This window comes from Zonotrichia leucophrys, chromosome 11 (genome assembly GCF_028769735.1).
Source record: "Zonotrichia leucophrys gambelii isolate GWCS_2022_RI chromosome 11, RI_Zleu_2.0, whole genome shotgun sequence".
NCBI lineage: Eukaryota > Metazoa > Chordata > Aves > Passeriformes > Passerellidae > Zonotrichia > Zonotrichia leucophrys.
Genome location: NC_088181.1, coordinates 13,614,788 through 13,636,622, shown reverse-complemented (window position 1 = coordinate 13,636,622; position 21,835 = coordinate 13,614,788). Strand labels below are relative to the sequence as shown.

Below are 21,835 nucleotides of genomic sequence, written 5' to 3'. Positions count from 1 at the left end.
AGACTTTGGCATTTTCATTGTGTGAAGCTCCTGTGTACTGGCATGATGGTCAGGATTTTATTTCTGGTGTTCAGTAACTTTTGTTGTTTGTGTTGTTAGTTACTGTAAATCCTGAAATCATAGTTTCCATTAAGTGCAATATACTTGACAAAGAGCTGCCTTTGGATGATTAGGAAATAGAGAAAGGACAGAATAAATTGGTGTGTGTTTTTTATTCTTTTTCCCCCGTGGTGATCAGTTAAGAAATGGTTGGAGCTGTGTCAGGGGAGGGTTAGGTTGGATATCAGGAAAAGGTTCTTCACCCAGAGGGTGGCTGGGCACTGGAACAGGCTCCCCAGGGCAGTGGGCACAGCCCCAGCCTGCCAGAGCTCGGGAAGGTGTGGCCAATGCTCTCAGGCACAGGGGGCCATTCTGGGCTTGCTCTGTGCAGGGCCATGAGCTGGAGCTCGACAGTCCCTGTGGGTCCCTTCCAGCTCTGGATGTTCTGTGACTCTGTGAAATACTAACTGAATTACTTGCACAGTGTAACACATGATTTTTCTTGATCAATTATAAAGCTTTTCTCTTTAATGCTATTTAAATTAAACTACTACAAGATTTTACTTATTTTTACTGATTTGTTATTGTCACTCAACTAAGGTAACAATTCATACTTTTTGCTTACCTCTACTGTGTATTCAGGTAGAGGAATACTTTAATACCTTTTCTGTCTGCCTCTCCAAGCCCTCTCCTGGTGTTTCCTTCCCCTGGTTTGTAGAACAGTTCAGTCTGGAAGGGTTCTCAGGATCTCACCTACTCCAGCCTCTTGCTCAAAGCAGGATCAACTCTGAGATCATGGTTTCCTCCTGTATGTAGTGATTAAAATCCCCTTGGGATATCTTTTCTTAAACTTTGCTGTGAGTAGAAATCAAATCCTCTTTGTCCCAATGCCTTCTGTGATGTGAAGCTGCTACTGCCCTTACTGGGTAATGAAAGTTACAGGGATCTGAGCTGCTGGGCTTGCCTCTGTCTCAAGTGTTTGATTGTATCCAGACCTAATGTCACATTGGGGGCTGTGATCAGTTTTCATTCTTATCAAATATGCAAAGAAATCTTGTGTTCTCAGCTTTTTTCTTTTGGCCTGGCCTGATATAATTATGCAAACCAACATTTTCTTTTCTTATTCTGGCATGTGAAATATTAGAAATAAAGTTCTTGCCATGTTGCTTCCATTTGTGTGGGATTGGCTTTGTGGAAGTATTTGTTTATATTAATTCTGTACTTTGAAAGATCTGAATAAACTGTCCTTGTTGAAATATGCAAATCTTTATCCATAGACTCAGTGCAGAATTCCATTCTAATCCCTATTTTTCTTAAATATGCACAATTACTGCTATCTCCAAGGATGTGTGTCTGTCCAAAGCTTCCATATATACAAATTTGGAACAGAGTTGTTTTAAAGTCATTTTGGCCAGAGCTTCTGAATCCAAACATCTGGACAGGTCATATCTCTTCCCTGAAGAGCAGTTAATGCTAATCTCAGGTGTAACTGGAATGAAAATGAGGTGGATGGGAAAGTAGCATCAGGATGACACAGTTTATTCAGTATCCAGAGGTTGTACATAGAATTGAAATTTCTTCCTGTTCTCTATTACTTTGAAAGGAATCTCTAATATTTTTAGTGATTATTCAACTTGAAGAGAATTGAAATCATATTACTCTGGGACCTGTAAATGGTGGGAAATGAAAGGGGGTTAGTTTTCCTTCAGATTAGGAATATAGGCATTTAGTCAGTGCAATGTCTGAAGACAAACAGGGATTTAATTGGACTTGGGGTCAAGACTTTGAGTGTTCTCTTATCAGACATTATTTATATTAACACAGGAAGTGACACTGGGATTTTTAATCAGTTTTTTACTGATTTTGAAGTAGGTACTGCCTGCAGCAATGCACTTGTGGTGTAAGGAAAAATGGGCACACTTCATTCTTTGTAGGAAGAAAAGCTGAACTCCCAAATAACCCATTTAAATGTTGGATGGGGTTGTTACACCCCTAGACAGCAGACAAAATAGTAAATCAACAGAACAGGTTTTTGTGTTCCTCCTAGCATACCTACTTGTTTGCCTAAAATAAAACTCCCCCTGTATGGTTATAATAAAGTGATGTATTTATGAAAAACAGTATTTAAAATTAATGTCCTCATTCTGTTTCTTCTGAATGCTGCTGTACAAAGTGAGAGCTCCAGGGTCCCATTTGCAAATGTCACTCTGTTATGTTTAGAGTGCTGCAGTCTTACTGGTGTCATCTCTTTAATTTTTTTTTCTTTAGTTTGAAAATTGATTTTAAATATGTAATTGAAAATAACTTTCTATGACAGGTTTTTATCTTGCTGAGATGAACTCAAATAGATTTTAGATGAGACTGGAGTCAGGCTTTTTTTAGCCATCCTTAAAATAGCTTCCTCTGTTATGGGCTCTCTGCAAAAGCTCCAGGAAGGAGCAGCCTCGTGTTTGTCCTGACTGTTCCTTGCTTTGATTAGGTTGTGGCAATAATGAAATGCAATTTAGCACATGATTTCTCCAGGAGAATGCTGTAGACACCCAAGCAAAACATAAACTGTATAGATGCTAATAAGGAATTAATGAAGAATATGTGAAAAACTTTGATTTAAACAAGTTCTCCTCCTTATAGTAAGAGTAATTTTAGGGAATACTCAAAAGTTTAAAACTATTTTTGTCAGTTTTTCAAACTTTGAATTCTGTTCAGCTTTCTGTTCCATCAGCACTCTACTCTGACTGTTTTACTGTATTTGTATTAAAGTTTCAAACATCTAGAATAATGTAATTTGTGGTGACATTTTGACATTTTCATGCTTTCTGTTCTGTTTAATCTTCTTTCTGCACTAAGTTGAAATCTTTGAATGCTCTGAAATAGAAGAATATGATTGCTTTTTGTTCTTGACACCTTTGTTTTGTTTCTCTGTTGGCCACAGAGGGTCACAGTTTGTCTGGTGAGTATTTAAATGAAAACAATTTCAGTTCAGGACCTTTTGACTTGTGTGTGTGTGCCTGTGTGTCCTGGTGCCACACTGGGGTGGGCAGCCTGCAGGAGGGGAACATTCTGCACCTGTTTCACACACAAACAATGGTGGATGTGCATGTGGTGTTCAGTCAGCTAATCTAAGAGTTAGAATCGTTATTTTGCCTTTGAAAATTTGAGTGAATTTCTCATAAAATTGCTGCTTTTTATGCACTGACTTATTGAAGACTTTTTCTTTTGTATATTCTATCCTTTCACTCCAACACCGTACAAGATTACAGTTGCTGCAGCTCACTGTATTGTGTGCTTTTGCAAGATAACAGAATTAATTGTGTAACAGTAATTAATTGTATAAATTATTAATCATTTCATGGACAGGGATTCATAGGCTAAAAGAAGTAGAAAACAAAATAGCTTCAAAAATGGATTTAAACTGGTTCAGAATGTTCATTATTTATTTAGTTATTTATTTTAATAGAAGATACAAAAGCTGTGATATGTTACAAGTTTTTCTTTTCCATTACAGAATAATCTTATTTCTTTTGCCTTTGTTTTTTAAGGCAGTTCAAATACACTGGGCTCTCTGTGCTTCCCTCTCAGCCCCTTTCCCACATGCAGGTGTTTATTTCTCATTTCACCTCTCCCAGGGAGGAAAGGCTGGAGGGGCAGCTCAGAAGGGCTGGGAAGCTCGGATGGGTTGGGAAGCTCGGATGGGTTGGGAAGCTCAGATGGGTTGGAAAGCTCAGATGGGTTGGGCAGCTCAGAAGGGTTGGGAAGCTCAGAAGGGCTGGGAAGCTCAGATGGGCTGGGAAGCATCACCAGGACCCCCAAGCAGAGCAGGCACCCAGGGCCCTGCCTGGGGAGGGATGGGGTTTTTTCTCTCCTGTGCTGGCAAAGCCAAGGCAGTCTAACCTGGGGTGAGGTTTGCATTCTTGAATGGCTGGACATTTTCATTCTCCCCCAAAGGACTGGATTCATGAAGCTCTGTCACCATTCTGCACACATCCCAGTTAGGTTGGAAAGGACCTCTGAGATCATCAACTCCAACATTTGACCAAACACCATCTTGGCAACTGGGCAGGGCACTGAGTCCCACATCCGCTTGTTTCTTGAACACTTTTCTTTTTCTTCATTTTGTTTTTTTGTTTCCTGGGCTGAGAGTCCTGTGCATGGACAGTCACGAGTGTGATGCCTGGGAGGGTGCTGGCATTGCCAGGGAGGCTCTGTGAAAAGGAGCACTCGCTGTGTCCTGCCAGAACTGCTTGGCTGGCTGGGCTGCCCTGGCACTGCATCCCCTGAGCTGTCCCAAAGGGCAGCGTGCAGGCTGGGAAGGGAAATTCTCATTCTTCTGTTAGCACATGGCTCTTGTGGGATCCTGCCATCCAGAACACTGAATAAATCCTGATGATTTGTGGGGGAGAGCAGGATTACTCTGAAATCAGAAGTTGGAAATGGTTCACCCCAATAATTTGGAATGGGTAGCTCATTTCAGCTCTCAGTAAAAGTGACTTTTCAGGTGCAGATAGGGAAGTAGTGAGAATGAAAGTGAGAATGAAAGATGGGGATTTGATAGCATTGGATTTCTCTGGAATATGGGTGACTTGAGGGCTTTATCTGTTGAATAACTTGTTTGAGCTTTAGCAGCATGTGGGAACAAGCCAATCCCTGTTCTGACATGACATCAGCTGGGCTGGCTGGTGGGTGCAAACAGGGTTGGGGTAGGTGAAACACTGAGGGCGTTGGACACCTTCACCATTTTAGGTGGTAGGGCAGTAAGAATTGAATATGGTCTGGTTTTGTCTCTCTTCTGTTTTCCTACATATCTTCTGGAATTTTCTCTGTAATGTACTTAAATTCTAAGAAGATGTTTATAGAAAATTCTCAACATTTAGTAGTTGTCTTCAAAAATTAACTCTACACTTATGTAGTATTTGCTGTAGTTGAGTATCTACAAGACACTGGAGATACAGGTAGAGGTCTGGTTTGTGTAGACAGGTAATGTAGAAAAAATTCTCTGAGACTGTAGAGATAACAACTGTTTTGTTTCAATTGAAATTTGATAAATTGTGCTCTTGCATAACAAACATGAAGAAATGCCTTATCACAGTAATTTTTAGCAATATTACAACTATGAAACTCATTCTGATCTTGATTTTGGTATTCTTTTTTCTTCTTATTTTAGGTTCAATTTATGAGCCACTTAAATGTATTAACCTCCCAAAGCCAGAGGGGGAAACTCTGTGGGACAAATTAAATCATTACTATAGAATTGGTAAGTTAATAATGCTTGAACTAACCCAGATGTGAGTTAGAATTGATATTTGCATGATAAATATCAGCTCTACATTATTCCTACTTAAGGATAGTTTCCTAAACTTCTGATGGAAGTTTGGAAGGTGCAAAGAGAAGGGCTGAGTTACATTTTTTTTCTGTAAATCAAAATGTCTGTTGAAATTCCAGTTCAGCTGTAAGATTGAATTTAGAATTATTTTGGATAAAGGGGTAGCTTAGGATTGTAGCATTGACCAGGTCCAGCTGAGGAAAAATTTAAATGGACAAAAGCTTTTGTGTAGTACTTGGAACAGTCTGGCAGTTCTTTTTTGTTATTAATGGTGCCATAATGTATTTTTGGTTTTGGCAACCTGAAAATTCCTGTCTTAATCTATTTTCATATCACTGAGTTAAATAATTGTAGTTGTCCTTTCTCCTTGCTTACTCCCCTCTACTTATATAAATATTGATACAATCATCAGGCCTGAGTAAAAATGTAATTTTTATGAATGTAGACTTCTGGAGAGTTTAAGCATTTAACTGACTGGGGGGCAGTTGACATCCTGTAGTCACTTTTTTCTTCTGTTTTCATAGAAAGGAAGTTACTGGGTCGCTTTGTAGAAATTCTGTACAAAGTGGGTTGTGCTAGAACAGTCACAGAAATAGTTTTGAATACTGCTGGGTTTTTGTGTAAAAAGGTCTAATTTGTCTGAAAAAACAATATAACAAGTTTTGTGTGCGTTTCTCCTTACCTTTCCCTTATTTTGCCTTGCGCATGCTCTAACAGGTTGTTTACACCTTGATCTGTTCCTGACAATCTGTTTAGAAACTGGAAGAAATATAAATGTTGTTAACAATCTTTTTCATTTTTCCTTTTTCCAGTGAAATCAACGTTGCTGGTCTATCAAAGCCCAACCACAGGTCTGTTCCCTACCAAGACTTTTGGGAGTAACCAAAGGGCAAAAGTCCATGACAGCCTTTACTGTGCTGCCTGTGCCTGGGCACTGGCCCTTGCTTACAGGTGAATAACTTCTACCCTCATGTCGCTGCCAGGTTACCCCTCTCTTATTCAGCTCCCTGGGAAAGTTTTAAAAGATGAAGCTTTATCAAAAATAGATCTGTAAACCCATAGGGAATGGTGCATTTCCAAATCTCAGTAAAAATATTATGAAGGTGTTAGGTTAAAAATGTCACTCTTCTTTAGGTTAGTAAACATGTTTTCATATAATGTAATTGGTGCCAGCATTTGTTGCAGTGGAATTAATGCCTGCTACTAAAAATAGAGCTTCTTCTGGCAAATTGTACTCAGGGGATACTTTTAAATCTAGCAGGAGTTCAGGGCATTGGCAGCCTTGTTGCTGGTCCTGAGAATCATTTACTTGCGAGGGACTGGATGTTATAATATCAAGAAGGACTTTTTTTTAATTCTTAAATTTTGAAAGAGGAATGCTTGTGTAAGTTGCCAGACAAAAACCCTTTTATTGTTTTTATTAATGTTTTATTAATGAGGAAGGATGGCTAGGGCTGTAAATACATAGATATGAGTGAGGGCACCACTATGCACCAGCGTTAGTTAAATACTGAATATTCCCAAGCACCAGTGTCTCCCTTTCCCCCCAGTGGTGCATTTGCAGTTTGTTTGTGAGTTCTCTCCCTGTGCAGGCGCATTGATGATGACAAGGGCAGGACCCACGAGCTGGAGCACTCTGCCATCAAGTGCATGAGGGGAATTCTCTACTGCTACATGCGCCAGGCCGATAAGGTGAGACTGCCCTGGGCACAGCCTTGCCTCCCTCCAGGGGTTCATTCAGCTGGGAAACAAAGCCTAAATACCCAGCAAATTCACACTGCTAGGGTGCCCCTGACAGAGCAGCTGCTTCATTGCTGTGGCAGCATCAGTTTAGGGTGTACATGTGAGCATTTTGGGTAGGAAAGTGCAGGGTACGCTTGAAACTACTTTGTGTTCATTTTGCAGTTATTTGTCCCATTCAAATATTACACCATTAGTACTTGTGGGGGATTTTATGTCTTTTTATAGTGATTAATTGGAAAGATGTGGAACTACGTTTTGTTAAGGCTGGAGAGGGTTTTTTGCACTGTTATCTTGGTTATTGTGTTTGTAGTTGTTCTCCTTACCTAGATGATCATTTTAATTTTTTGCTTGGTTTCTTTAGCAGACATTTTCCAGCACTATTTTACTTAATGACATAACTTCAGAAGGGCACACATTTCCAAAATGAGTAAGGAAACAGAGTAGTCTGCTTATGTTGCAACACAGTCGATTTATTCAGGCCTTAATTCTCTTGTGAATATACTCTGAATATTCAGGCCTTCTTATTAAAATTTGGTGTGGTGGATAAATTTTGCATATTGGTTAGCAGCAGATCTAGAAGTAGTTAGATACACATATTCCATGTGGTTATTTGAAGTTTCAGGTCACTGACTTTTAACTGTATTGTTAGAAATAGTTTTTGTGTAAGTCCATAGGTTCCCTCACAGCTGAACACACAATCTGAAATGGGAAATCCACAGGTATGGGGTATCAGTAACAATAATAATGAGCAAGTATTGTATTGCCACTTGTATCTATGCTGACATAGATTTTCTGGGGTGTTGGATTGCTTCTTGAGAGTCTCATATCTTTAAATAATCTTGACCTAAATTGGTCTTGTTACATTTAAGCTGTTGTTTTTCTCTTTGATGTGCAGTTTTTGTTCTGGGGTGAGGAGTGCCAGATAAGAATAATGAGCATTAAATTACCAGAGGTGTCCCACTGCTGGGACACTGCCTGTCTGCTTTTGCCTTGTTTACTACAGGTGCTTTTCTCTTCCTACAGTGCAGTAATAAACAGTTTCTGGTAGCTAACAGACAGAAGTCAAGCTGGACTTTATTCTGAGAGACTGTGTGTGAGGAAGATATTTTTTAGTTCTATTTGTTCAAGACATGACTTAAGCAAAACCTGCTGCTTTTAGCAAAAATGCAGATGTTGCATTCTATTGCCAATGAACATATGAGTCATGACCTGAAGTCTATTTAGTGTATTTGTGGAGCAGACTCCAATACAGTACTTGTTTGCTTGTTCTGAGGCACGTGCTGTGTTTTGTTGGTAGAGAAGAAAATCCTCTGAAGGTGGCATCAGTGTTGAAAATACTGTGAAATGTGGATCAGGTACTGGCAATGATGGTTATAAAATTTTAAAATTTGTTGGAGAGCAAAATGTGACTTAAAGAGTTATGGAGTTATCTTGGTTTCATTTAATTACCAGCTATAAAGTAATTGTTCTGAAAATACACTGTTGATGATAAGGTTTACAAAGTGGTCAAGTTAAAAAATTTTTTAGTTTGGAAATAATAACAATGGTAATAATAATTTAAATAAGGTATATGGTGAATTTGTGGTTGCCAAACATACTGAAATTATTGCCTTTGCTTTTATGTTTTGCCTTTCATTCACCTTTAGGTTCAGAAATTTAAACAAGACCCCAAACCATCTGCATGTCTGCATTCTGTGTTCAATGCACAAACTGGAGATGAGGTCTTCTCCCATGAGGAGTATGGACACCTTCAGGTAACACATCCATGTTGTTGTAAATCCAAGTTGGGCTGATTTTTTAATAATATTGTCTTCATTCTTCTATACTGCAGCTGTGTCAGTTTGGTTAGATTTGTGTTAGGTGTGCTGTGTGTGGTAAAAGTGAGTCAGTTTCCTTTTGCATCTTCTGCTGGAAAAGACAGAATGTTTTGAAACATAACTGAATGGTGTGCTCTGAAGGGACTGAGATATCTGGGAGATTGTAGAGGTAGATTGTTGGTTGTTTATAAAGTTGCTTCTTTTTGAGACCAACAGATGGCTGTCAATAAATAATCCTGGCAAAAGAATGTTGTAGTCAGGAAAGTGAAAGATTTAGAGTAATCTTACGGTGAATATTCCCAGTTTCATTTTCCATCATTTTGAGCAATTTTCATTCATTTAATGTACATTGACAACAGTTAGGAATTGTTCACTGCTTTGCATAGTGGTTCCCAGTCAGACTAATTGCATAACTGATTGTTTTATTGTCTCTCATTTTCCAGAGTTTTAATCTTTACTCCTTTTATTTCCCATTCTCTTTACTTTCAGACCCACCTTTCCTTTCATGATCTTGTTATTTTGCATTCCATAAGTCTGCACACAACTTTTAGCTCAGAAATTGCTAGTGAAATTATTCAGAACTGACACAGTGCATTGATGATTATTTCATTTCATGGTGACAGTATTACTTAAATAGTTTGTACAGTGAATGTGTTGGATTCAGAAATTGTATGTTCTGGGGAAAATGCTTTATGGAGTTATCCTAAGTTAGCATTTTGGACTGTGGGAAATTTCATGAAAAGGCACATGTTTTATCTATGAGAGGAGACAATCTGGGACCTGGGGAGCACTGTATGACAGTTTAGAGTCTGCTTTTTGTGGCAGCTCAACCCTTCCCATAAACATGAATGCACATTGCCATCTGTCATCTGCATACCTCAAGAATTAGAGGGTTTTCAGCTCTGTGGAGACAAGAGTACAGAGTAACTGAGAGGGCTCAGCTGGGAAACATTGAATATATTATCTAGCCCTTATTGCTGTATTTGGTACTTTTCAGTTTGTATTAAGACACTGGAGTCAATTGTCTTTAAATATTTATAGATTTTTAGAATTTGGACCAAATTTCTAATCTGCTGTGTTCCAGATAAGAGTCCACTTTTTTATTCTAGATGGTTTCCTTAAATTTCATGTAATGAGATTGTTATTTTATACCTCATCCTGTGATAAACTTAGTTTCTCTATTGAAGTTATAGAAATTCTCAAGTATAGGAAAGTTCTGTAATAAAAACCAAACCAGCAGCTTCCTTTGATTCCTCAGTGAGTTGACATGATGATGTTCAGCTGCTGAAGGTAATTACTGTTTACAATAAATGCTGTGTATGGCTACTAAAAAATACAGTTTTTCAATATCTGATCATATCTGAATGTTGTAATCTCCTCATGTCAGCTGATAATGCCGAAATTGCCACCAGGGCAGAAGGATTTGCATTCTGGCTGTGCTGTGCACTGTTCAGTGTGCTGCTTGCCTTTCTGGGAACCCACTGGCTAGTGACTTGTCATGTATGGAAACACGAAAACAGCTTGGGACAAAGTGATTACCTGTGGGTCAAAGCATGTGCCTAAGGGAGAACATTTTCCTAGCACAGTTTGAAATTTAAAAATCATAAAACATCAGAGGTTCTAGAGGACGAGGCTTGTTTGTGCCACCTTTTCCTATTGATTGTTTGCACATCATTAGATGCAGGCTTTTTTAGAAGCAGGAGTGTGTTATAGTGGGACCATCTTTGTTAGTGAATTATTCCATGTTTATTTTGTTTACATGACTCCAATGAACATAAAGTTAATTACAGTTTCCTTTCTGTGTTTAATTGCTCCAGATCAATGCTTTGTCATTATTTCTTCTCTATTTGGTTGAGATGATCTCTTCGGGGCTGCAGATTATCTACAACACAGATGAGGTACAAATTGATTTCCTGTCCTAAAACATGCTGCAAATTGTTTCTGTTTTTTCTGGCTTTTATTTCATTACCAACTGCAAAGTAGTTGTTCTGAAAATATGCTGCAGGTATTCTATGCTTTGAGTGGAACTCAGAAAAAGTAATGGAATGAATGGATAGTGAAATAACAGCTAAAACCGTGTTAGATGTGCAAAGAGTAAATATAACATGACATTGAAAGTTTTATAGTTCTCTGCTATTTCTGATAGCTGCAATGTCAAGAATTAAAAGGTCAGAGTTCCAACATGTTAGGACAATTAAATTCTACTTACATTGCTCTCACTTTTCACATGATTTCAAACTCTGTCTGTTCACCCTGTCCAATGAAAATTCAGTGTAATAAATACTGGGGTTAATTTTCAGGGAAGCTGCAGGGCTTTCTTCAAACAATATGAATATGGGTGTTACGAATTTTTGCTGTATCTTTAATTGAAAATAAAAGAATTTTATATCATAGTAAGGGATGTTTCTAGAGAGTGTTAACTCCTCTGTAAATAAGATAATAATAGCCTTGGCTTGAGTACAAGTCATGTCAGGACAACCTGCTGGCCTGCTCTAAAATGAGGTTATGTTTTGAAACTGGAATAGAAAGCACAGATGTACATACTTCTTTAATTCTTCTTTTCTCCAATTTTCTTAATCTGGATTTGTTTAAATTTATCTGCTCTGTTTGATAGTTGCTGCTGTATTGCCTTAAAAAGCTTAAATGTGCTTGCAGTACTACTATTAAAAAGAAAGATTTTTCCACTAATAGTAAATTTGCATTATTTTTGTATAACATATATCTTCAGTAATCTATTTTTTTAGATAATTACAAAACTAAATTTTGCAACATGCCTTCTTTCTTTCTTAGATCATATGATAGGCCTATATTATTTCCTCTGAACTGCCTTTATATCTGTGAGGAGGCAAATGTATATAATTAAGGATTTAATTAGCTTGATATATAATTTATGTTATCCTCCAGATGTTTGCATTTAATTACAGATTCTGCAGAAGAAGTGCATGTTTATAGACTCCAGTCAGTGGATATTCTCCTCTTCCTTGCCAGGATGTCCTTATCCTAGCAACTGTCCCCTCTAAATCTCTGCACTATGGACATTCATACTCAGAATTTTTACCACAGACCTGCACTTTCTGTTGGGTTTGTGTGGCTAATTCTAGGTGCTGCTATTTGCTCCTTCATAGAAATTTCAGTTACTGATAGAGCATGGGAAAAACCACACTCTTAATATTTGGGTGTTTGGCTTCATTCAGAGAAAGCTCATTGTAATACAACCAAATGCTAAATTACAGGGATGAATATGCTGGGCACAGCTGAAGAGAGACAGAGGTTTCTTGGAAGCAGGAACTGTGACCAGATCTAGTGTGCAGGCAATTGTCACCCCATAGTGACATTTTAGCAGAGACATTAAATAAAGAGAGACCAGTGTGTCTAGAATTATAATTTTGATATGAGCTAAAAGAGTAAATATAAAAATATAAAGAGTAAATCTGAAGTAGTAAATTTTTAAAATTTAAAGAAAAATGGAGAAAAAAGGCAAAGCAAAGGTATAGAGGCAAATACCTTTCAGTAAAAGATTGGGGTTTTGTTACATAGCTCATTGAAAAAAAAACAAAGTGAATGCTTCTCTGTAGTTCCTCAGTATAGTTTTACTTACAGCCATTGCAGTATTTTCTTTTCCACAATCCCCTAGAATAATTTGGATAGAAGGGGATGAAATCCCTGCTTTGGAGGTGAACCAGTGTAAATCTTGTGCTTGTGGTTACATTTTCTCTAAGCTCCAATCTGTGGACTCTTTAAAGTGAACTATAAAACTTATGTTCAATTTCATTTTTCTACAGTCAAGCAACTCCAAATGTCTCTTTCAACAGTGTAAATCAGGAAAAATTATCTGTTGAAATAAGTTCCCAGCCATAGTTGAATACATCCTAAATACCTTCAGTACTTTGGTATTCAGTTGAAATGTGTTGGTCCAAGAAAAGATTTTAATTATAATAAATTGGTTTAGAGTTTTATTTATGTTTATAAAGGAGTGTGTTTGAATCTGCATAAATATATATTATCTGGAGCTTATTTAATAAAACTTTGGCATATCAATTCTCTTAAAATGAATTAAGAAAAAGCACCAGGATTTCTGTGTTCTAATTTTGTTTTGTTGTTAGTATAAATTTTTTGAAAATATCACCTTTTTGGATATCACCTTCTTGAAGAGCTTTTTGGAGCTCTTCAAATATGTGTCTTGAATATGAAATCATTTTTATCCCTGCCTTTGTTGCAACTTCTGTGTAAATTCACACATCAGTTGGGACAGCTCTTAACATATTGTGATTAAAAACTGGTTTTAAGGAGAATATTTGAACTTGAGAACATCATCCTTTGAGCTGAGACAGAAAAGGATGGAAAGAACAGTTACAAGGAATAGCAAGTTTATCTTTTGGAAAAAAATAGAAAAGATGTGCTTTCATTTTCCTTCAGTCACTTTTCTTTCCTGTAGGTGTCCTTTATCCAGAACCTTGTGTTTTGTGTGGAGAGAGCCTATCGTGTGCCAGACTTTGGTGTCTGGGAGAGAGGCAGCAAATACAACAATGGCTGTCCAGAGCTGCACTCAAGGTGGGTGAGCAAATGCTGCTCTGTTAGCCAGGGCAAGTAAATCAATGGCAAGAATTCATAATGGGTAAGCTATAAATAATAATGCATGAAAATACTGCTTGAACTAGATTAAGGTTCTCTAAAGACTGAGGGATGTATTTTGGGAAAATGTGAGGATAATTTCATCATGATATGCATGCTGAAATAACCACATGGATGCTTAGCTATTTGAGTATTCAAATTCCAGTAATTATGTGCAGCTGCATGTATATAATTCTGAAACTTGTGTTCAGAGCAGCTCAGGGTCTTTAGGCATGTGCAGTGGGATTGGAATCATATTCAAAAAACTGGTTAGGAATATCCTGCTTTAAAAAGGTGTGGAATCATGAGGTTAGATTTTCTCTTCTGCACTGTGGTGGGAAGGAGATGCTGTGCACTGGAGAGCAGCCTGGTGCCAAGCTCTTTTCCAGGTTCTTCAGATGCTGCAAGTTCTGAGTCCTGTCAGGGACAGGGAGAAATCCTGGGAGCATTTTAATGCTGGAGCTGTCCTGCTCACCTCAGTGGAATCACTCATGTGCTCTCTGCCTTGAAGGATCAAATCTGTAATCTGACAACTTGATTCTTCCAGTGTTACTATTGTTTCCTTCACCTTTTGACTTCTGAGGTTTTAATAATCATAAAAATGGCTATAGCTTGGATATCTTTGGATTTTGAAAACATTATTGATCATCCTTATTATCAAGGGCTTGTAAAGAATACACATTTCTTCCAGCCTTCAATATTGCCAAAGAAATCTGTCTTGTCATTTGAGAATGAATTATTTTTCTTAGCCCGCATGCAGGCATGTATATTTTAACCTTTAGATATACTTACATGTCCTTGCAGCAAAACTATTAATGTAGGGCTTTTTTTCAGGGCTTTTATAGAACCTTTTTATCAATATGAGAGCTAAAAAAAAAAAAAATTGAGTCATTATATAATCTGCTTTATGACTTTGCTGATTTTCTTTTCTCCTGCTGTGTCTGTAAAATTGTCAAATGCCAGACTACATAAAGAAACAAATGCTTTTTTCCAGATCTCACCTTGTAGAAATGTGCAAAAGGAACACTGAAACTCCTGTGTCTCCTGTTTGCAGCATTCTGGCTATTCAATATGTGAATTTTCTTCAGGGAAAACTGAGCATCTCTTAAACAGATGGAAATGGGCATGTTGTTTTATCTTAATCTAGGCTGACATTTATAGGTTGGTTTTTCTAAGGGTAAAGTTTAGTGAGATGGACTGGGCCAATCTAACAGATCATTGAGCTGGCATAAGGGGAAGCCCAGAGCTTGGTCCTAATCTAAGAAGTAGACTTTGGTCATCAGAAACAAGTATTGCCTCTATTTATCATTCTTGGTGTACATGTGGATACTCTGCTTCACTGTAGAAAGCTGGTAGGCAATTTCCCTGCTTCTCATAAATCAGGAAAAATGGAAGGGCAACATGCATCAAAAGGCGTTTTTAGATATTATTGAGGAAAGCTCGGTGTACACTGAAATGCTCTTTATACTTTATGTTCCAATTGTATCTACCAAAGAGAGCTATAAACCCCTTTTTGTTTCACATTGATGAAGCAATTATGAATATCAGGTCTACTCACAAATGCTGTATGTGGGTCTCCTGTGATTATGGACCCCAAAGTGCTCTCTTCAGGGCCAGTGTTAAGGATGGTGCACTCCTGACCCTTAAATTCTGTGATGGAAATCTCCTTACAGGCTGTGTTTGCTTTCAGAATAAGTAGGTAATTCTTGTGTTTTATTGAAAGAGGCTTTCTGTTCAAAGAAGATATTTTACAGTTGGAAGTCTGTGAATAATAGCTGCACATTATGGACCATGTTAAAAGATGCAGATATTTTAAGCCTTCACAGTCTCTTAGTACAGCTCCAAACACTTGTGATAAATGATAAATAGCAGAACACTCTGTGGAGCACATCTGCACTGATGTATGCAAATTGATGTCTTTTATTGGTTCAAAGGCAAGATTTGTAACAGCTTTTATTGTAGTGTGATCCCTTCCCATACGGCTGAACTTGACAGAAATTAATTTATCCTGTAGCTCTTTGATCCAGCTGCTGTGCAGGCATTGCTGAGGAGCTGTGCAAAGTGCCTCTGACACCTCCCATCTGCACCCTGAGAATCAGCAAATCACCAAAGTGCAGCATCCTCATGTCCCAAATGTGGAGCTGCAGGGCCTCAGTCATGCTCTTCTCTGGGCTATATAGCACATTGCTGTAGTGCTGTCCCTCCTTGTTCTTTTTTGGGTTATAGAGTTACAAAATTATTAGTGATGTAGAAACTTTTTTCTTGTTTGCCTATTTTTCTCATCTGCTTGATGTTCCAGTTGAAATGCACAGCATTCAGATAGAGGCAAGAAATTGAATAGGAGGAGGATTAAGGATGGATATACTTGAAGGTGTATTTTGATTTACATTTGCTAAAAATGTGCAAATTTTAGTGTTTGCCCTTAGGTATTTTACTGAGGAGTTGAATCCAACAATTAAAAAGTAATGAGAATTATGAATGTTGTTTAAGTGTGTTTAGTAAATCTCTTTTAGCAAGCTAGAAGTGGTTTCTCTAGGTTTGTTTCATCTTGCCCTGCCCTAAATACGGCTCAAGGTCAAATGTTACCCAGGGGCATTATGATTGCAAGGCTGCTCTTGATAATCCTTGACACACTGAAATAACTGGCAGCTCCAGTAAGGTCTGAGAATTGCACCTGGTGAGGTTCAGTGGGGACATGAAGAAGAAACCTTTTCATTTGAAGCACAGAGAAGGAAAGAGCAGGATGCTGAAAGCAGAGTCACCATCCCTGGAGGTTTGTGAGACTTGTCTGGTATAGGCTGGGGTTTACTTAAACTGGTCTTGGTTAGAAATTGGCTTCAAGTGAGGTTGTGTGTTGGGCTGGAGGAGTTCCATATGTCCCTTCTGGCCAATGACTTCATCATGCTGTGACATTTTCAGAGGACTGTTTGAAGAGGGTTTGGGTGAGGTTTTGCTTTGGGCCCATCTCCTTTTTCTCCAGGCAGAGTCCCACAGGTCAGTATGGTCTATTCAGAGTGGCTTAATGAGTGGAAGAAGCAACACATTTATTAAAATACATTTTGCCATTCACCCATTCTGTTAAGGCACTCCATTTCTTTTGTTACTAAATTGTAGAGTCTGAGGAATGTATTTTCTGTACAAAGACACAAGCATAATGTTTATTACAGAACCTCTTTAGCAATTTTCCCAACAGGAAGGCATTAATCAGTAGCAATGAAATGAGTGTGAAGTGTGATCACAGTCCTGAAGAGTGCTGTGCTGTGATTGTTCACTCTTGTAAAGACACACTTGATACAAAGGCTCTTCACAGACTTCTTTTTTCTCTTAAAGGACTTCCTCCTGTCATTTACCCAATAAAACTTTTGATAATTTAAGTAGTACTTGTGTGTGTGGTGAAGAGAGTGATTGACAATGTTGGGATGTTTATATGGTCACTGGCAAGTAATTGTGAGAATAATGAAGTTTCCAGGGGCTTTCAATAACTAGAGGCAGAAAAATGCTGATAAATTACAGTAAATTACTAAATTTTTTACTACAATTATTGTAGAATAATGATTGAGTCTGCAAAGCAAGATGATTTCAAGGAAGGAATGCATGTTTGCCTTGAATGTCATTCAAGCAGTATCATCCTATTTTGTAGACAGGTTGAGTAGTTTTATGTTATCTGAATACCAACTGAGCATTTATTACTTCTCTACCTTTTATCAGTAAATTTTTTTCTCACTCTGAAAATAGATCATGTTGATATTAGGACTATTACTTGAAAGGAAAATACAAGATTTTTAACCTGTGATACAACCTCAAGTGTGCAAGATTTCTCTGATTTTTACCTTCTGAATGTGCAGTTTGATAATACTGAATTCCTCTGAAAAGTTCTGTTCTGAGTCATCATGCCAATTTATTTGGTCAATGGCTAGGTGATAATTAGAATAAAGCAATTTTTAGAACCATTACCTTTTTTTTTTTTTTAGGTATGAAACAAAGCCAGAAAAATAATTACATTCCCAGCTCTTCTGAGTTCAGTTTATTTCTTCATCTCATTCTGCAGCTCTCAAAGCTTTCAGCATCAGAAGGCACCAGGCAGAGGCAGCTGCTCAGAGCAGGCTGTGGTTGGGCAGCTTCAGCCTTCTCTTGTTGAGCAATTGGAACTGGAGCCCAGGAGAATCATTCCTGGCAGTGTCAGAGAGGAACAGGGGGGTTTGTAAAGGATAAAGTGTGAAATCAGTACAAAGTATTTCTAATTTTAGAACCAACACAGGTAAAGTAATACTTAAAAAACCAAATTCTGGAACTGCACTGAATTATTTTCATTCTTTTCAGTATTTCCTGTGTAATCATAATTAGACCCCATATTTAAAATATTAATTTGTTTGTAATCGTTTGAAATTACATATTTTACAATAATAGATAGTAAAAATCAGTTTATTTAGAGTAAGGTGAAATGTTTGCTGCCATCCCAGAGTGCTGCATGGAGTATAGAAAAATAAAGATTAAAGCAGTCCCTGTTTGCAGATTTCTGCCAATTTAATTGTTTTCAATTTTTTGGTGGGGGGCTGGATGATGAAGTTGTTTGTCAATACAGTCACAACACCTTTTACACAGAAGTGTGTAGTTAGTGCTTATTATATGAATATTTATCTATAATTATGTTATCTTAAAAACTGAGAAAAAGACAAGTGAAATTGAAAGGAAAAGAATGCTCCATCACTTTTTTTAATAATTCTTACAAGGAAAATAGAAAATGACACTTTTTAAATGAAAATGTTGAAAACTTTGTTAAAATGTATTTTATTTGTGGCATTTACATAATGGTTAATAAATAATTTTAATATATAATTTGATCTTTTTAATTATATAAGTATTCGTGATTTTAATCCATGTCTTAAAATGTGAGTGGAATTGTTGATGGAATTTCTGGGTCCTGTTTTCTTTGTGATGAAGTGAAATTAAAGATGTGTCACTATATGGTTGACATCAGAAAATCCTTCTGTTGTGAGTTCAGATTGATGAGCTCTTTTATTATATTGACAGCTAGAAACCAGTGTTTTTTTGAAAGTTTAATGCTTGAGAGCTGGTTTGAAAAATTGTGCTGAATTAAATCCTCTGTCTCTATGCTATTAGCAAGACCTTGAAATGCATAATGCCAATGTCTGATAGCAAGGTGAGATCAGAAGTTCTTTTATGAGATGGTCTCTGACATTTGAAGACAAATAAAAATTCTGGGTAGTACTTCAGAGGAAAAAACCCAACCTACCACCAAACCAACCCCAAATCTGCTGCATCATCATTTTAGTAACATAAAGGTTAAGCATGAAATTCAAATCAAGAAAAGATCCTGGCACTCAAAGGTACAAGTGTGTGAAGTTTCAGCCTGGGCTTGAATTGTGATACCTCTGGGTTTTGTTTTGCTTTCTCCTCAGCTCCGTGGGACTGGCAAAAGCAGCTTTAGAAGCAATTAATGGTTTCAATCTCTTTGGAAATCAGGTAATAGAAGTGCTTGTTTCCCTCCTTTGTTGTTAGCAATAATGATTTACCAGGCAGATCAGAGGATATTTAGAAGTGTCTAGCACAGTTTGTTAGAGTCCAGCTTTAAAGAAAGTCAGCAAACTGCTTGCTGCTGTTTCAGGTACAGAATTTATCTGATGAAATCATTAGTGCCCTTTCTATCAAGAATCACTTGAGATTTTTCCTTAGAAAAATTCTAAAGGGGTTGTAGCTTAGTCTGAAAAAGAATTTTGTTGCCAAAATGTTTTTTTCCTTCAGAACTGCATCTGTTGCTGATCCTAGAATGTACTTCTCCCTTCAAGCATTACCTTCCTTTTGTCTGCTTCCTTCATGTGCCTTTTGATCAAGACTTTAAACAAGCTGCTTTTATATAATCCCACTTTTTAACCTGTTTTTAATTTCAGTGTGTTGCACATGTATTAAGTCTTTTCTCATCCTTTATATGGCTTGGATCAATTAGGGAAGCAAGCCTTTTCTGAGACTTTTATATCTGCTGTGGATTTCCCTTCTGTGTGCACCTTTGTCTTTGGTGTTATACAGTAGTCTGTAGCTAAAATCTTCCAAATTAATGGTTTAGAAAATGTATACATGGGAGAGAGATGCCATGCATTCTAAAAGCTGATGTCAGGTGTTCAGAACTAGGAGCAGTAAGGATCTTCAGTAATGATCACACACTGTATATGCATTGTTATTCTTTCAGAAATGACATTTATCTATAATCTTTACCTTCCCAATAGTTTCAAGCACCAGTAAATGTGGCTGTTGAGGTTTTTTTCAGATTTTTTTTCTGAATTCTGAAAAGGATGAATAAATTGCTGAAGCAAGACCCATTTAAATGCTTTGAGAGTTTATTTCTGAGATCTTTAGCTGGCATTAACAGAACCCATTTTGACCTTCAGTCTGTGCAGAGTTTGCCTTTGTGCTTAGCTCCAGCTGTGTTCCAGTGGCTTTGAGAAATCCCCTTGAGCCCCTCAAGAGATTTGTTTGGCCCTGCAGCTGCACAGGTACAGCCTGCAGAAATCACTGCTGGGGAGCCCTGCTCACAGCAAGAGCAGCACATTGAAGCCTGACCTGGCCACAGTTGTTTGTGTATGAGCTGCGTGCCCTCTACTGGGTTGGGCAAAAACAATTTTTTTAAATTATTTTTTTTCATAAATCAAGTCTCTGTAGGGCATTCTTACTCCAGAAGTTTACAGTCTTTAAAGAAGTGAAAAATAGTTCATTTGTCAAACAAGGTGCTTGTGGGTTTAGGGAATGCAGATGAGGCTGCTCCTGAACCCCCAGAGGATCCTTCCCTGCAGCACAGACTTTGGAACTGCACGTGGAGGCAGGTTGTGTTCAGAGTTGTAGGTGAGTTTAGAGAATTGTGAATAATCAGAATCTGGATTAAGAAGAAAGTTAAAACCATCAATGCCAATGTGATTTTTTTGTGTACATTCTTATTGCAGACTAGTCAGTGTGTATCTTGCTAGAATGACTGAGAAAACAGATTGTTTCCCATGGGGACAGTGGAAAAAATTGGGGTTTTGTTTACCCTAGTAAAGCAAAAGCTGTGCATTTTTATGATAACTATATATAATTAGAGTGCAGTAAAGTATAAGTAAGAATAAAACCCTTTGGAGAAGCATCTTAGTGGATGTTGGTACTGGCACACAAAGAAGGGTGGTGAGGTATTTATGTAGAAACTTCACTGGAAATTGAAATTTTTAATAATTAGAATGGTGGGCTCTGGAACAGTCTTCCTAGGAAAGTAGTATACAAAAAAACTGGCTGCTGTTTAGGAGAAATTTGGTGGATTTATGAGAATTTTTGGGATTTATGACCATTAGTGGAATGAATTCACATTGAGGAATGAATTCACATTGGCTGAGATTCATTATCAGTTGCAGCACTTATGAAGATACCTATTCATTAACACACCTGAAGAAGAAGTTGCCTCCTGGTAATAGTTCTAAATTATATTGATTCTGTTTAAACTCTGTCTCAGCCAGGGGATTTTTTTTTAGTGCTTCAGGAAGTATCAGGAAGTTGACAGAGAAATACAGTGTAAAATTACTGATTTTATTAGGAAGTGAATTTTACCAAGGAATAGATGTTGATAATGCAAACCTTACAATAACTGAAAAGCAGACCATTTTTGTTTGCTATGAGAGTCCTTTTCCAAAGCAGTACCTGTGCTGAATATCCAATTGTTTGTGTTCTAACTGACTTGGAATGAAATACGCAGCATCACTGTTTAGAACATTTCCTGTGTTCACAGGGAAGAACAACTACTCTTTTTTGTTTGTCCTTAATACAGGCCTCATTTTTCAAGTATTAATAGAAGAGTTAACAGCTTGAATGAATCATATAATTACTAATCAGTGATAAAGCCATCTAATTTTGGCTATACTTCAATATATTGAAAAATCAAAATATTTTCAGCTTGATGTTGTGCTGTGTTTTCTGATTAGAATTTTCAGCAACGACAACATAACCTAAATTAAACACAGGAGCAGCGTTCCAGCAGGATGCACCAAGCTTCTTCCCTTTGCCTAAACAATTGCCATGTTGTGTTCCAGGGCTGCTCTTGGTCTGTCATATTTGTGGATTTCGATGCCCATAACCGGAACAGACAGACCCTGTGCTCGCTGCTGCCCCGGGAGTCACGGTCTCATGTAAGTCATTAAAGAAATTCACCTCAGCACAGTGTGGGGGAAACAAGTGCATATGACCTGATCTGCTTGATAAATGTGAAATTTGCTGGGAAGCTGTTAAAGTTCTGCTTGTTAAGTGTCACTGTGATGTAGTTAATATGGAA

At 37.6% G+C, this 21,835-nt stretch overlaps 1 protein-coding gene across 4 annotated transcripts in view; it reads left to right on the top strand.

The window, feature by feature from the left end:
• Nucleotides 1–21,835, top strand: part of PHKB (phosphorylase kinase regulatory subunit beta) — a 66,842-nt gene that overhangs the window by 3,696 nt on the left and 41,311 nt on the right. For 2 of the 4 annotated variants that reach the window (XM_064723360.1, XM_064723362.1), the window contains 9 exons: nt 2,972–2,989; nt 5,201–5,290; nt 6,172–6,310; nt 6,952–7,051; nt 8,749–8,856; nt 10,737–10,817; nt 13,355–13,470; nt 18,951–19,014; nt 21,597–21,692. In XM_064723360.1, coding sequence (XP_064579430.1) covers nt 2,972–2,989; nt 5,201–5,290; nt 6,172–6,310; nt 6,952–7,051; nt 8,749–8,856; nt 10,737–10,817; nt 13,355–13,470; nt 18,951–19,014; nt 21,597–21,692 — 812 coding nt within the window. The remainder of the gene's footprint in view (nt 1–2,971; nt 2,990–5,200; nt 5,291–6,171; nt 6,311–6,951; nt 7,052–8,748; nt 8,857–10,736; nt 10,818–13,354; nt 13,471–18,950; nt 19,015–21,596; nt 21,693–21,835) is intronic. The other 2 variants (XM_064723363.1, XM_064723364.1) reach the window with 1 other exon arrangement.